Raw genomic sequence first — 15,008 nt, forward strand, 5'->3', positions numbered from 1 at the left:
ATGAAAGGCTTCCAAGAAGGTGGGACACTGTCTAGATAGCCAATGTGAGTGACAGATAGAGAGGACAGGACAGTACACACAGTAACACCAGCCTCCCTGGCAAATGTGCCCACTGGTGCAGCGGTGGTGGGGCTGCCATGGGGCAACCAGCTACTTTCTGATTATATTTGAGGTTTGCTCCACAGGAAGAACTCATACTGGGCAGTGTAAACTTGGTCAAAAGCTCATGGCTGGAGGCATCAAGGACCACAGGGGAGAATCTACTGCTCTTTTGTTAAATGGTCATGTTGTCTTCTTATTATTTATGTTTACACCCATAGATATGTGCTCTCAACCTTGGTTAGGAACTTCTCTTTTTGTAGTGGGCAGCAGTGCAGAGAGACTCATAACTGTTCAAAGTGCTGAGAACAGATAAGTGTGAGAGCTCAGTCCCAAAGGCTACAGTCTGTCACTTCCCTCTCGGGGAACACCATAGACCAGAGAGTGCAGGGTATGGGGGAACACTATAAAGGGCCGTCTTCTCGACAGGATACGGATATTGCATTCAGGAACTCACACTAGTTATCTGAACAAGACTTGCACAGGATCAAGCCAGTCAGCATTCAGCATGGGGATAAGGGCTCACAAGCCCCGCCCCTACTGAGGAGCTGTTGGCAGTTGACAGCTGCTGGGAGAAGAGTCCTAGTAGTCTGGTAATGTGGCTACTGCTTGCACAGGGCTGCCCCGTGCTCTAGTGGATGGTCCCACACCAATCAGCATTAACCGGACTCAGTAGATTACTTTTTTATTAAACAGAAGAAGAGGACATGAAGTTGGGAGAAGGCATGCAGGGAGAGGTTCAGGTGGAGTTGGAGGGGATGGGACAGCACAGATATAGCAAAACACTATAATCCAGTTGAACTCTAATCAACTTTGATTGGTTGATCAAAAGCATAGAGAAATAAAAAACCAAAACCGTCTTTATTAGCTTACTCAAACTCACAAAATTCTAGTTATTCATATGTTGTAGGAACTTAAATCTAAGCTGCTACCACTCCTCCATCCCTTGATTAAATCACATTTGTTTCCAAACTGGGGCCAGAAGACAGCTAGAAACAGAGAGAGCATAGAAAGAACAGAACACTGTCCTAGGAGGCATGAACTGAAGAACAGAGCTTAACTTCAGGTCCTGTCCAGCCCAACATGCATGCATTTTCTTAAGCCAGGAATGGTAAAGTGAGGAGAAAAGATGAAGGGCAGAATGACATCCTGGGTCAGCTGCACCAGGTCTTAGGAGGAAGTAGAGTGTGTGTGCAAAGTGAAGACAATTCTAGGATGATTCTCAACTTGTTGGTAAGTGGTAACAGCACTGTCATCACCAATTAAAAAGGAAACGATAAAATCTGAGGACTGAAGAAGGGCTGAAGAGAGAGAGAGACTGTTAAAATCACTGGCTGTTCTTTTAGAGGGCTCAGTTCCCATCACCCACACAGTGATTTACAACCCTCTGTAACTCTTCTTCCAGGGGATCCTACGACTTCTTCTGGGCCTCCGTGAGCACCAGGCATGGATGTGATGCTCAGACAAACACACAGGCCAACACTCAGATATATAAAATTAAAATAATAAAATAGATCCCCTTTTAAAATCTGGGGATTTAAAAGTGGGAATTTTGTTTTTACGTGGTTTGAGCCAGTTATATGATATTTAAATAAAGATGCTCACTAGTGTTGTATAAGCGTGCCTGAGGCCAGATACATTTGAATTGTGCAAATAACAGAACAAGACAAAGATCACCCAGAATCAATATACAGCACATTGTTTCTGAACCTTTTCCATGTCAGGGTATCTAGAGAATAACGGAGGCGCAGCAACACAGAAGGCTGTGCTGAGCACATGGTTTTGAGAAGGGAGAGCAGTACTTGTTCAGCAAGCCTGGGTGGGAAGCTCTACAGCGAAAAGGAAGCAGCTGGAGGCCAGTGACCCAGGACACAGCTGGTTTCCCAGCACTTAGGATGTTGAGGTAGGAGGATTGTGAGTTTGAGAATAATGTGGACTACATACACAGCACAACCCTGTCTCAAAAGGAAACAGAAGTTAAGGATATAAATTCAGAATGTTATTAGTATCTAAAGGTAGTCACATAAAAAGGTAACTGTAAGAAACATTCAGAGAGGTGGGACAATCAAGAGAACAGGGTCACAAGCCTAGGGTGATAGCAAGGGTCGAATTCTGAGAAGTAATTTTTATGGAAGTTGTCACTTGACACATCAAATACTATCAAAGTCCTTTCTCGAACCCTCACCTCTGTTCCATGTCTGCTACCCTGAGCCAGCCTGGGCCCATCCGGACCCATTTGTAATGAACCCAGCACCAGGGCCTTGTGGGCAGCACTCAGTTCATCTGCCAAGTCTTTCATCTTTCCGTTTTTCCTTCTTCCTACCACTTACTTCATCTCCCCACACCACTGTAACATCTCTATTGTCTCCCCTCTGCTTCCCTCCTTAGCCTCCCCATCACGGCAGCTTCGCTCAGAAGACGACCGTCAGCTTTCCAATGACCATGCTCTCTCAACACCAGTCCAGAGCATTTCGGCTGCTAGGTTCTCTGGGATCTGCCCCTGTCACTTGTTCACATGTATTTCTACATTCATCAAACCAGAGCTTTAGTCATGTTAAGGTCAGTTTCCTAAAGTCCTTCACACAGTCTGTTTCTCCCACGTGGAATGCTCAGTCACAGGAGTCTACAGGTAGGTCTTTATCTCCAGTGCACAGCTCAGAGGCCGACCAGGGAGTCTGCCGGGCAGGTTAAGCCGTCCTGACTCCTCCCCTTCGGTCCTGACTCCTCCCCTTCGGTCCTGACTCCTCCCCTTCGGTCCTGGCTCCTCCCCTTCGGCGGTGCCTTCGCCCACCTTACTTGCGCCTTACTGATTCAGCTTTTGTACTTCCTCCACGCCTCTGATTTACCTTTTTATTTGCAATGTAAATCCACACTGATATGACAGCTCACCATCTGTTTTTAACAGCTGAGCAGAATTTAATGGAGATGTTTATGAGATGGGAAAACTATAATGATAATTTTTGTCATCTTTTATGACAAAAGTTTTCAATTTAATGAGAGAAAAAACTCATTTCATATGGAGATGATGGCAGAGAGGGTTAAAGTTAATATTATACTTTTTTTCCAATAAGAAATTTGAAGAATAAAAATTGTTAATCTCTTGATGTGGTGGTACATGCCTTTAATTCTCACACTCATGAGGCAGAGACACATGGAAAGATCACTATGAGTTTGAGGCCAGCCTGAGCTACATAGTGAAGCCTTGCCTTCGAAAAGAAAATTGTTAATCAGTTAAATTTAAAGTAATTTTTAAGCAAAAGTTGATTTACATTGAAATTAAACTCTAGAAAAGTAAACTTCATAGTTTTACAGGTTCTATACATTTACAATTTCCCTTGGACATACTGCCACCTACAGCTAGAAAACATTACAATAAAATGCCCAGAGAAACTGCCTTATATACCACGTTGCCCATAAAGGGTTATCCTTTCTGAAGACTCAGTCATTATTAAAAGCTTGCCTTGTCAGAGACAAGGTGTTCTCCCAAAATGGAATAAAAGAACTTTACGTCTGTTCTCGTCTTTCTTCCTTTTTGAGGGTAATGCTATCCTCACCATTTGTCTACAAGCACACTCCAGCAAACAGCAGCTTCTCTCTACTCTGCTCACTTCTTACTAATCTGCCTTCAAACATCCAAGCCTTTGAGTTCAAAAAGAAAAAAGCTTTATGTCGGTGTAAGGGCCCAGCCATTCCCACTGTCCCGACTCAAGCACCTACCGAGGGCTGACGGCACCACAGATGTAGAAACAGCTCCTATAATCCTACACACACTTGGAAAAGCAGTGCCCGGTTGTCGGCTGAGGCCTCTCAGTCCCTCCACCCACCTGCACGCTCTGTCTGCAGTTAGTGGCCCAGGCGACATCCCTCCTATCTCATCACCTCCTCCTCCTTTTCTTCTGTGAAGAAGTCGTGAACGTCTAGGCTTACACACGCTCCTGCTGCAGCTTTGGGGTAGCTGGGAGGACAGGCACATCACAGCATCTGGACCACTGCTTTTAATTTGCTCATTTCTTTCATTGAGATCTTCTTTCCTAGAATTTTGTCTTTAGCCACTCTTCTCCTAGTTTGCACATTTTCCTCCCTTCATTCATTTTCATGGCTTCCGAAATTACATCTAATTTATCTTAACTATTAGTGGTGATGCTTAAATCAGATTAGACTCCTGCAAGTCCCAGATACCCATTTCTGCTTTTGATATTTCCAGTTAGATATCCAAATGAGCTCTGCATCTTATTTCCAACTGTTAGATACTCTGCCTTGTCATTTATTTATTCTCCTGATGTCTAATATTCTGCTACAAAACTATCTTTCTAACCTGTATCTTTCCACGATCATGGCATTGGTTTTAGTTGCAGCAATTTCGATTTAGACTTCTTGGTCCTAATTAGTCAGAGCATCTTCACTCGACCCACTGTTTCGTAAGCAGCAGCCTTATTCTTTATAAACCTCTCTTTCTTTTTTTCTGGTGCTGGACACTGAACCTCAGGCTCATGCGTGCTAGGCAAGTGCTCTGCCAATGCACGTTTCTCTTAAATGTTCGTTTCATAAAAATAAAAGCCTAAATTCTTTTTTAAATTTTTTTATTTACTTACATATTTTTTAAAGGCTCATTGAGTGCTCTGTCTGCATGTAGGCCTGAAGAGGGCACCAGATCCCATTATAGATGGTTGTGAGGCACTATGTGGTTGATGGGAATTGAACTCAGAACCTTTGGAAGAATAGCCTGTGCTCTTAACCACTGAGCCATCTCTCCAGCCAAGCCCAAATGCTATGACAATCTGAGACTGTGACTAAGAACAACCATGTTTTCTTTCTCTGGTCTAAGCATATTAACGTATATCTCCAGGACGGGACACAGTGCTCTACCCTGGGGACTGTGCTCATCCTTTAGACACACTTGGCCCTGCCTCACCTGGCCCACCAGTCTGTTTTCCTCTTTCTCTCTTGTTTATGGTTTATTCAGGGTGTGTGGTTTTTTTGTAATTGTTGTTGTTTTATACTGGGGAATTGAACCAGGGGCCTCATATAGGCTAACCATATGGTCTACCATTGAGCTACAAGCCTAGTCCCTGGTTTATTTTTTCTCTGATTTCCACAAGGATGGTTATAACATGATTAAAGACAAAACAGAATGGAGCCTCACACTGGAAGCAACAACAAAAAAATCAAACAACACCCCCCCCCCCAGTTTCTCCTAATCTAGAGTTCAAGGTCATCCCTGGGTGTACAAGGAGAATCTGGAATATATGGAGAGTTTGTGACTCTGCCTCAAAAGGAAAAAGAGAAAACCTATGATGTTTTCCCACTGCAGCTTACCTTCTCCACATAGGTGTTAGAATACCGTTCACCAAGGTAGCTAAACTATGGTGCTAAGCTTAGGTAGTGAAGAGGCTTTCATCATCCATATACCCAAGCAAATAGACTATAAATTATATAAATATAGTGAGTGCTTATGTATATAAACCAGACAGTTTCTAACAGCATGTCAGTGACTAGTTCAGCCTGGACCTGGCTCATTCAGTGTTTCTCGGAGTGTAACATTGACAATGCCCTTAGTGTTCTCACATGTGGCCTCACTTGTGTTTCTTACCTGAAAGAGGCCAAGTCTGCACAGATGCAATGTTCTCCATGATCTGCAGATGTTCTGACCCATGGTAGCCATGCACCTGCTGGAATTGCTTCCCTGGTGCTCCACATGGTGCTGCAGTCTGCTGAACAAGAGGAGGTTCAGCAGAGGCTGTGTCTTGCACAGAAGGTTGTATCTGCTAGACAAAGATCAAGTTATCCTTCAGAGTTCTTACCACACAAGAATCGTAACTAAGGGAACTGGACCACAAGAGGTAAGCAACAGACTCATGATGCTTAAATGACACCTTTTGAAAATGCATTACTTAAGTCACACAGACCTGTTCGAGGAGACCCTGTAATGAGGAGACCCTGTAATGAGGAGACCACGGTTTAGGAAGTTTAAATAGCTTGCCTGATGCCTATGATCTTAGATCGTCAGAATCCTGAGGGATTATCTCCTAGTTTTGTTTAGAGATTCTGCACAGGACTCTGCATACCCTTTTTATGCCCCAAGACACAAGGATTCCTCTGTATCCATAATCTCGAGGCTGAACTGGAATTTCTAGAACTTACTCTATTTAATTGTTTGACATATAACAGTTATTATCTTATAAGAAGGAGGAAGACAAGCCATTTCTATAGTCAACATCTTTTAAGAAGATATCTTTGAACACCTAATTGATGAGCTGAGAACAGTGACTTTTTTAATGTAAAAACAAAAATGTGTTCTTTTTCTTTTTCTTTTTGAGTCTCTTGCTATGTAACTCAGACAAGGCCAAACCGGTGGTCCTCTTCCTCTGCTTCCTCTGTGCTGACAGCATTTATGGGCACTACCACACCCAGACTCCCCAAATATTTTAAAGAAAGTTACTACTACACCAGCCATTACAGGACATCCACTGTTTGCAATGTTGACATCAAAAGATTCAGCTTACCTTTATATTCTCTTTTGGAGGCAAATCATTCTGTTTTACGCCAGTAAATTTAGGAAATGTTTCTGAAAATGTATATAGATAATTATTTCAATATTTGTAAGCTTAAAAAAAACTACCAATTTACAACTTTTCCATATTAGAAATGAAATAGCTGAAACTGAGACCCCACCAAAGTCACAGGACTCCACCAAAGGACTCAGCCCTGGTCACAGGACTCCACCAAAGGACTCAGCCCTGGTCACAGGACCCCATCAAAGGACTCAGCCCTGGTCACAGGATTCCACCAAAGGACTCAGCCCTGGTCACAGGACTCCACCAAAGGACTCAGCCCTGGTCACAGGACTCCACCAAAGGACTCAGCCCTGGTCACAGGACTCCACCAAAGGACTCAGCCCTGGTCACAGGACTCAGTCAAAGGACTCAGCCCTGGTCACAGGACTCCACCAAAGAACTCAGCCCTGGTCACAGGACTCCACCAAAGGACTCAGCCCTGGTCACAGGATTCCACCAAAGGACTCAGCCCTGGTCACAGGACTCCACCAAAGGACTCAGCCCTGGTCACAGGACTCCACCAAAGGACTCAGCCCTGGTCACAGGACTCAGTCAAAGGACTCAGCCCTGGTCACAGGACTCCACCAAAGGACTCAGCCCTGGTCACAGGACCCCACCAAAGGACTCAGCCCTGGTCACAGGACTCCACCAAAGGACTCAGCCCTGGTCACAGGATGTAAGACAAAGAGTACAAGCTTTCAGGTGGACAGAAGACCAAATTCAGGAGCTCTGTTATAAAGTGACTATGGCTGATAAAATGTTGCATATTTGAAAAATGCTAACATAGCAGATTTTAAGTATTTTCAACACAGAAAATATGTAGTGGCAGATGTGTTCGTGTTATTGATTGAATTGTTCTAAGATGCATGCATATGTCAAAAAGATGTCAACATCCTAAATACGTTATTTTTTTTAAAGATTTGTTTATTGTCTATCGTGCTCTATCTGCATGTACACCTGCAGGCCAGAAAAGGGCATCAGATCCCCTTATAGAGAGCTGTGAGCCACCATGTGGTTGCTGGGAATTGAACTAAGGATGTCTGGAAGAGATGCCAATGCTCTTAACCGCTGAGCCATCTCTCCAGCCCCGTTATTATTGTTTTTCAAGGAAAGAAATAAAGTAAAACTTTTGGGGCTCATGGAAAAAAAAAAAAAGTTCTCACTTCAAAAGAATGCCTTTTACACCAATCTCTTATACCAAGGGATTCTTATAGTCACAGATTTTGATCTATTTAAACCAGGCCACTTTAGTTTAAATGGAAAAAGATATTTTCCCCAATCTTCTTTGCTCATGGTAGAATAAACACTCATTTAGAAATTCCATTTTGGATTACATTCAGGAAAAAACCAACAATGCTCCTTCAGTGTAAGGAACTTACGTGAGTATTTTAAAAGAAAGCTATAAAACAGCTCAGTTTTCAGACAGTAGTACCAATTATACCAGCTAAGAAGCCCTAACAGGGCTTAGTTAAAATCATCGAGAACACACCACATGAGAAACAAGAGTTACTTATTTATCTGCGAGGATATGGAGGCTAAATTTATTATAAGTGAAGTATCTTATACCCCTGCCAAACTCGAAGATCCACCTAATTAATAACCCTTTACTTGAAAACTACTTGGCAGTTTCTACTAGATAGTAACAAATAAGTTTTGTTTGTTTTTGAGACAGTGTCTCATCTAGCCCAGGATGGCCTCAAACTCATTCTGTAGCTGAGAATGACCTTGAATTACTCCTCATCCTGCCTCTACCTCTCAAGTATTAGGACAGCAGGTGAACATCATCACACCTAGTCTGTGTGATGCTGGGGATGGTACCCAGGGCTGTGTGCATGCTTCTAAGGTAAGTCCTCCATCACCTACAGCGAGCGCCCAGGGAACCAATGGGTTTATAGGGCCTCCTTCACCCTACAAATATCTGTTCAGCTGACACTGGCAGTAGAAATAAATATGAAAATCTTTCCGCCTTTCTCCTGTCATGGTGTGACAAGGTTCCTTTTTGTCTGTTGTGCAATGGACTGTGGTGCCGTCTTCCCTGGCACAAGCCTCTGCCACGTGGTAAAGCAGCAGACTGGAAGTTACTACCTCGACCCATCACTCCAAGTCAGCCACCACGAACCACCTGAATGGTATTTGGTTCAAGGCCAAGGGTACTGAGGCTGATCAACACCAAATATTATTCAAACTCAAAACATTCTAATTTAATAGTTATCTTCTGACTCCTGAAATGCCATCAGTTTCCACTGGATGTGTTACTGTTCTTTCCTCTCTTAAAATATTTGATGCTGGACACTGTTAACATTTCTAATGGCACTTAAAGCTGTGCTTTAATTTAAAGAATTCAAGTATTTAAAATGATATGAGCCAGTATCACTCAGCCAAGATTGATTTTAGTGTTGGGATTGGGTAGAGGGGTGATGGGGAGAGACTGAACACACTGAGATTAGAGAGATCCAGGGTCTCTCACACTTAAAGAAGAAACTACAGTTTCAGCTTGGACAAAAATCAAAACCACATTTCATTAATATAATAATACACATATCTATTAATCTAAGTTATTCAAACATGCATCTAAACTACAATGTCCTACAATGTAGACACCTTAGTGAAATAAGAATATGACATGCCACATTGGTGTCTTGCAAAGAAAAACTTAAGACTATCTCCTTAGTTTTATGACATATAAAACTAACATTTAGGCTTATAAAAATTAGTATCTCAAGATCTGGAGACATTAGCAAAAGGCAAAGAACTTTAAATAGAAATTTCAAAATTACCTAGTACATATAGTATATTTAACACTATACTACAGCATCTTTAATATTTAAATGCATTACAGGCTATAAACAGGTGAATAATGAGAGCCTATGGCTCAGTGCTTTGCTTCTCATCCTAATCTTAAGTAACTGCCTCCCAGAAACATGGTGGATAGAAATGCATATATGCACATTTTTCCTAATAAGCTTAACATTGTATTTCAATTAGTAATAATAATCTACCAGATTTGGGAAACATAGATTAAGTTGACAACAATTACGACCACATATCTATTAACAACAAATTTCTCTGGGGTTTCTAAACAATATACATGCCTATATTAAGACACACTTATTGAGTAATGTACATGAACCACAAATCAAATACATCTGATGTATATTGTGTTTGAACTTCACATCTCTCAAAAACCTAATTTAAAAATTTGATTGTAAAGTTTTTATTCTGAACTACACAATAAACTTACTAGAGTTAAAATAAAACAGCTGGAATTGGTAGAACTGGTTAACAGGTTTATTCAGTACCTAGTCACCTATGAAAGCCCTGAAGCCTATGCTCAAGAGACACCAAGGTCACCAGCCGGCTGGTTTGGAATATAATCCCAAAAGGCTGAATATAAATTCAAAACTACAATGCAAAACGTGAACATGATGTCACACACAGAAGAAGTAACTACCAAAATGTATGAGATTAGAGAAACCACATCCCATTCTAACAGTCCACGGAAGTGACTGCACTGTTTGCGTGGCAACTTCGTAGTAGTCTACAGAGACAGTGGACCCTGAGGTATGGGAGAATTTGTCCAAAGGTATTGCCCACACCACATTCTATGGTTTACAAATCCTGACAATTAGTCCTGCACTAACCAGTTCGGTCTCTTTAAGAACCTTTGGCTATTTTCCTTGTAGGGTTTGGAGGTTTCCTTAATATTAAAATAAACCAGTCATAAAAACTTGTTCCTTTTACAATGAGTCTTTCAGCTTGAGAAGAGGGATAGTCACAAAAGAGCAAACAACTACAGGCATTCTCAAACATGATAGCACCTAAGAAGCCTTAGAATTTAACTATTTCTTGTGAATGACTATTTGCCAGTATTTTACATATGTGTGACATGTGAGCCTGGTGCCTGCATAGGCCAGAAGAGGACATGAGATGGTTGTGAGCCACATGTGGGTGCTGGGAACTGAACCCAGGTCCTCTGAAAGAGCAGCCACTGCTCTAAACTGCTGAGTCATTGCTGTAGCTGTACCACCTCAACCCGTATACTTTCAAGACTATGCACACCTGTTTCCCTTGTCCAATTCAGATTCAGACACAGTATTATAAAAAGCTTACAGGCCTTTCATTCTAACACTGCCATGATTGGGAAGTACCATCACAGATAATATATTTATCTGGGAAGACATAGCTTGTGTAGAAAAAATAAAAAATGCACAGGACAGAAATGATTATTGCAAGGTCCAACTTCAATACAGACCTCAGTATGAATCTACTTTTATTTTATTGCACTAAGGCTGAATCCTCGGCTTTTATCTTTCTACACCCTTCTAGTCCTTTGAATCAAAAGACTTAATTGAGAGAAATACAATCATATTCTTTGTGCTTCTGCAGAAAAACTCAAGGGCAGTGAGGTGATAAATTACTTTATTCCTACTTTGAAATCACTGACAAAAGATAGAAGTAATGTTAATACTATGGAGTTGCTTTGTGTTGACTGTATATCAATCACATTAAACATGCTTCAAACATTCTATTTTACACTAAGAATTTGAGCTTACACTTACGCAGTTTCTTGGATTTTCCCTATAAGGTTCCAAACAGAAGCACTAGTGTTTTATTTTTGTTTGACTTTTGAGCCAGGGTCTCATGCATTTCGAAGTGGCCTAGAACCCTCAGTTTTGGGCGGCTCTCCTGCCTTCACAACCCAGCCTGGCCAAAGTGGTCAAGGAGCTAAGCCATAGGACTGTTATCTCAATAATTTAATTAAGTCACAGGATAAAGGCAACTAATTATATTCCTCTTTGTCATGTCACTCAAAAGCAGTTGTTGAGTCTCAGAAGAGCACCAGTGCAGCCAACGCAGGCCGTGCAGAATTAACTTTATTTTCAAGCCTCATCTGTATCTTGACTCTGACACTTGGTATTTCGACACACAGGAAAAATAAATTTAAAGGGTTTATATTTATACCAATGTTTAATAAATGTTCGTGATTTATCTGGACATGACGGTTTGCAGATGTTGATGTCAGTCAAAAAGAAAATGTAAATGATCAAATCACATTGTAATGAAGAACTACCTTTGGCCCACAGATTCTCATGTTTATTTTAGAAGGATTTAGGACTTCTTTAGCAAGTCTTATCTTGAAATAGATTTAATATCTTGCTTGAAATGATAATTAATCTCCTAGATTTTTCAACAGACATTCCTTGGAAATCTGTTCTCTACTGTGTAATTAATTAGTCCTGCTTAAATTAACCAAGTGAAAAATGAGTATGTTTCAAAAAATGTACAAACTGAAGTCATAATAATGGGCAGTAGCTCTTTGGGTGATTCAGAACAAACAGCTTTAAAGCTACTTATAACACTCATGTGGTTTTCAATATTACCTATATTGAGTTAGTTTTATGTTAATTTGACCCAAGCTACAGTCACCTGAGAGGAGGGAGCCTCAACTGAGAAAATGCCCCTCATAAGACTGGGCTGCTGGCAGATCTGTAGAGCATTTTCTTAATTAATGACTGATGGGGGAGGGCCCAGCCCATTGTGGGTGGGGCCATTTCTGGGCTGCTATTCCTGGGTTCTATAAGAAAGCAGGCTGAGCAAGCCATGGGGAGCAAGCTAGTAAGCAGCACCCCTCCATGGCCTCTGCATCTCTGCATCAGCTCCTATTTCCAGGTTCCTGCTCTGTTTAGAGTTCCTGTCCTGACTTCCTTCAGTGATGGACTACAATGTGGAAGTATAAGCTGAATAAACTCTTTTTTCCCCAAGCTGCTTTGGTCATGGTGTTTCATCACAGCAATAGAAACCCTAACTAGGACATTCATTACCTTTAAAATGTATCTAAACACATCTAAACAGCATTCTACTGCTGAGGAATCAACCCACAGGGGAGCAAGAACAGGAACGCAGGAATCAGAAGAGGAATTGGACCTGACCCAGACACCTAAAGTCCTAAAAATTATAACTTAACTAAAGGAAACAAAACAAAATTGCCTATAGTCAAGTGTTTGAAATAACCTAGGAAGAATTTGCCACAGGATTGAGCCCACTGATGCCCTGCTATGGAAGGGAAGGGAGCTGTGGGCCCACCTTTCACTGGAAAGAGACTTTTTCCTCAGTGGGTAATCACCAGTAAAGGGCTCATGCTTTTTCTTTTTGAGGGTAAACTTTCACCCTCAATGGCACTCACTGGGACACACATACTCGAACATAAACTCACCGGTAGGAACACTCGCACATGCACGGGAACACACACACTCATGCACATGACACACACACTCATGCACATGCACACATAGAAGGGACAATTGGGAAGAGGAAGGGGATAAGCAGGAGCAGGAGAGGGACACAAGAAAGTGGTGGTGAGTATAATCAAAATACACACATGTATGAAAATGTCATAATAAACCCATTATTAAGTATAATTAACATATGCTAGTAAAATCTTAAAAATCCAGTATGACAAGTATTAAAAGGTAGATAAATTAAAAAGTAAGGATTAGCTTACTAAGAAAGTATGGATGCCACCAAAGCCTTCAGCAAAGTTGCTTCTATGCCCTAGACTCTCAGGATCAGGACATTCATCAGTAACCATTCTAAACAAATCATATAAAATCTTACTGATATTTTCGGTTAATTTTTTTTGAGACAAGGTCTCATTACTAGTCCACACTGGCCTTGAACTCAGCACACCTGCCTCAACCTCCTGAGTGCTGGGATTACAAGTGCATACCACCACGCCTAGCTTGACTTTGAACAGATGTTTTGTCAATACACCCGACTTTCACCTTTGGGGAGGTAAATCACCTATTTCCACCAAACAATGAAAGTTGGCAACATGTCTGTCATCTAGTGTTTGAGACCTGCTACCTCAATCAAGAACAGAGGTGCTTTGATTATTTTTACAAAAATATTGCATTAATGTGGTCTGCCTTATTTTTTTTTTCTTTTTTCGCTACAATTCACAATCCTGCTTAAAAAATTTTATTGTTATTCTCTGGGAAGTAAAAATGTTCTTAGTTTACACACTAGCAATTAAGAAGCCTTATGCCATTTTAAAGTATTTAGTATCAGCATTAAATAATCATATTAGTATTAAAGTATTAAAAGATTCTATTCTTTATTTGCTTATTGAAAGCAAAGATGCAATTTCTTCCCACTTTAGACTTTGAAATTTATAATACACTTAAATAGGGCTTTCTCTCAATAAAGTAGATAGATTGTATATTCAAAAAGAATTAAAATTTCAAGAGCCAGGTGTAGCAACACATGTCTGTGATCCCAGCACTCAGGAGGCTGTAAGAGGAATAACAAGAGTGTGAGTCTATCCTGGGCTACATAGTGAGATTCCATCTCCAGCAACAGCAAAAGACAATTTACAGTACCCCGTGAGAAGACAAACAGATTTCAAAGTAACAAGTCACACGATTCATAAGATGGTCTGAAATTAAATTAAAAAATGGAGTTGAGGTACATACATACAGCTCAGTATTTAAATTGCTTGCCTGGTATGTAAGAGCTGAGTTCAATCTCCAGCACCAAGTGTTGGGGGGTGTATTTTAATTTAATTTATTTTATTGCTTTTATTTTATAATAATATACATAGTTAAAGTTTCTAGGTCAGTCTACAAGTGCAGGACTATGACTCCACTACTTGGGGTCATAAATGCAACTTGGATTTTTCCAGTATTATTTTATGCTTAGTACACCACAGGACAAAACAAAAACTCTTTGAGAAACATGACATCAACCATGAATGCCGGTCATAAAACACAAATTCAGCAATGTTTTAAGATTAGAATTCTAAGGATGAGCTGTTCTCTGTTAAAAAGTTAGAAAAAATATTGCACCATTTTAAGAACATATAGCTGGTGATAAACATTTTCTTCTCATCAAGTAACATACTAGGAAATTCTGTTAAGAGTTGGTGTGGTACAGCACATCTGTAATCACAGTATTTAGGAGGCAGAGGCAGGATTGCTGAGATCAAGTCCAATCTGCTCTAGAAAGCGAGGTCAGGCTACATAGTGAGCCCGGCAAAAACAGGAAAAAGGGAGGAAAGAAGGTATTCTAAATATTAAAGTACTACATCGAAAAACTATATGTAGTATTTTTCTAACACTCAAAATATCTATTGAATTTTTATAGTTAATTCAAACTAATAGAATAATAGTTTTATCCTACAAAAAAAAAAGACAAAGTGCTGTAACTTATTAGGTCACAAATGCCTTATTTGATGAAATTACAATTGTAAATTGTTACAATTTAAAATACTAAATGCAACTTGGATTTTTTTCCAGTATTGTTTTATGCTCAGAGTCAAATATAGGAAATACCTCCTAATGAGAGTTCTAAATGATT

The 15,008-nt window shown here is 40.5% G+C and overlaps 1 protein-coding gene across 1 annotated transcript in view; it reads right to left on the reverse strand.

Annotated features, from left to right (window-relative positions):
- Brdt (bromodomain testis associated) overlaps nucleotides 1-15,008 on the reverse strand; it is a 57,851-nt gene that overhangs the window by 9,368 nt on the left and 33,475 nt on the right. The window contains exons 12-13 of the mRNA XM_036201594.1: nucleotides 6,603-6,664; nucleotides 5,690-5,864 (exon numbers count right to left, since the gene is read on the reverse strand). Of these exons, the coding sequence (XP_036057487.1) occupies nucleotides 5,690-5,864; nucleotides 6,603-6,664 (237 nt within the window). The remainder of the gene's footprint in view (nucleotides 1-5,689; nucleotides 5,865-6,602; nucleotides 6,665-15,008) is intronic.

This window comes from Onychomys torridus, chromosome 10 (genome assembly GCF_903995425.1).
Source record: "Onychomys torridus chromosome 10, mOncTor1.1, whole genome shotgun sequence".
Lineage (NCBI taxonomy): Eukaryota > Metazoa > Chordata > Mammalia > Rodentia > Cricetidae > Onychomys > Onychomys torridus.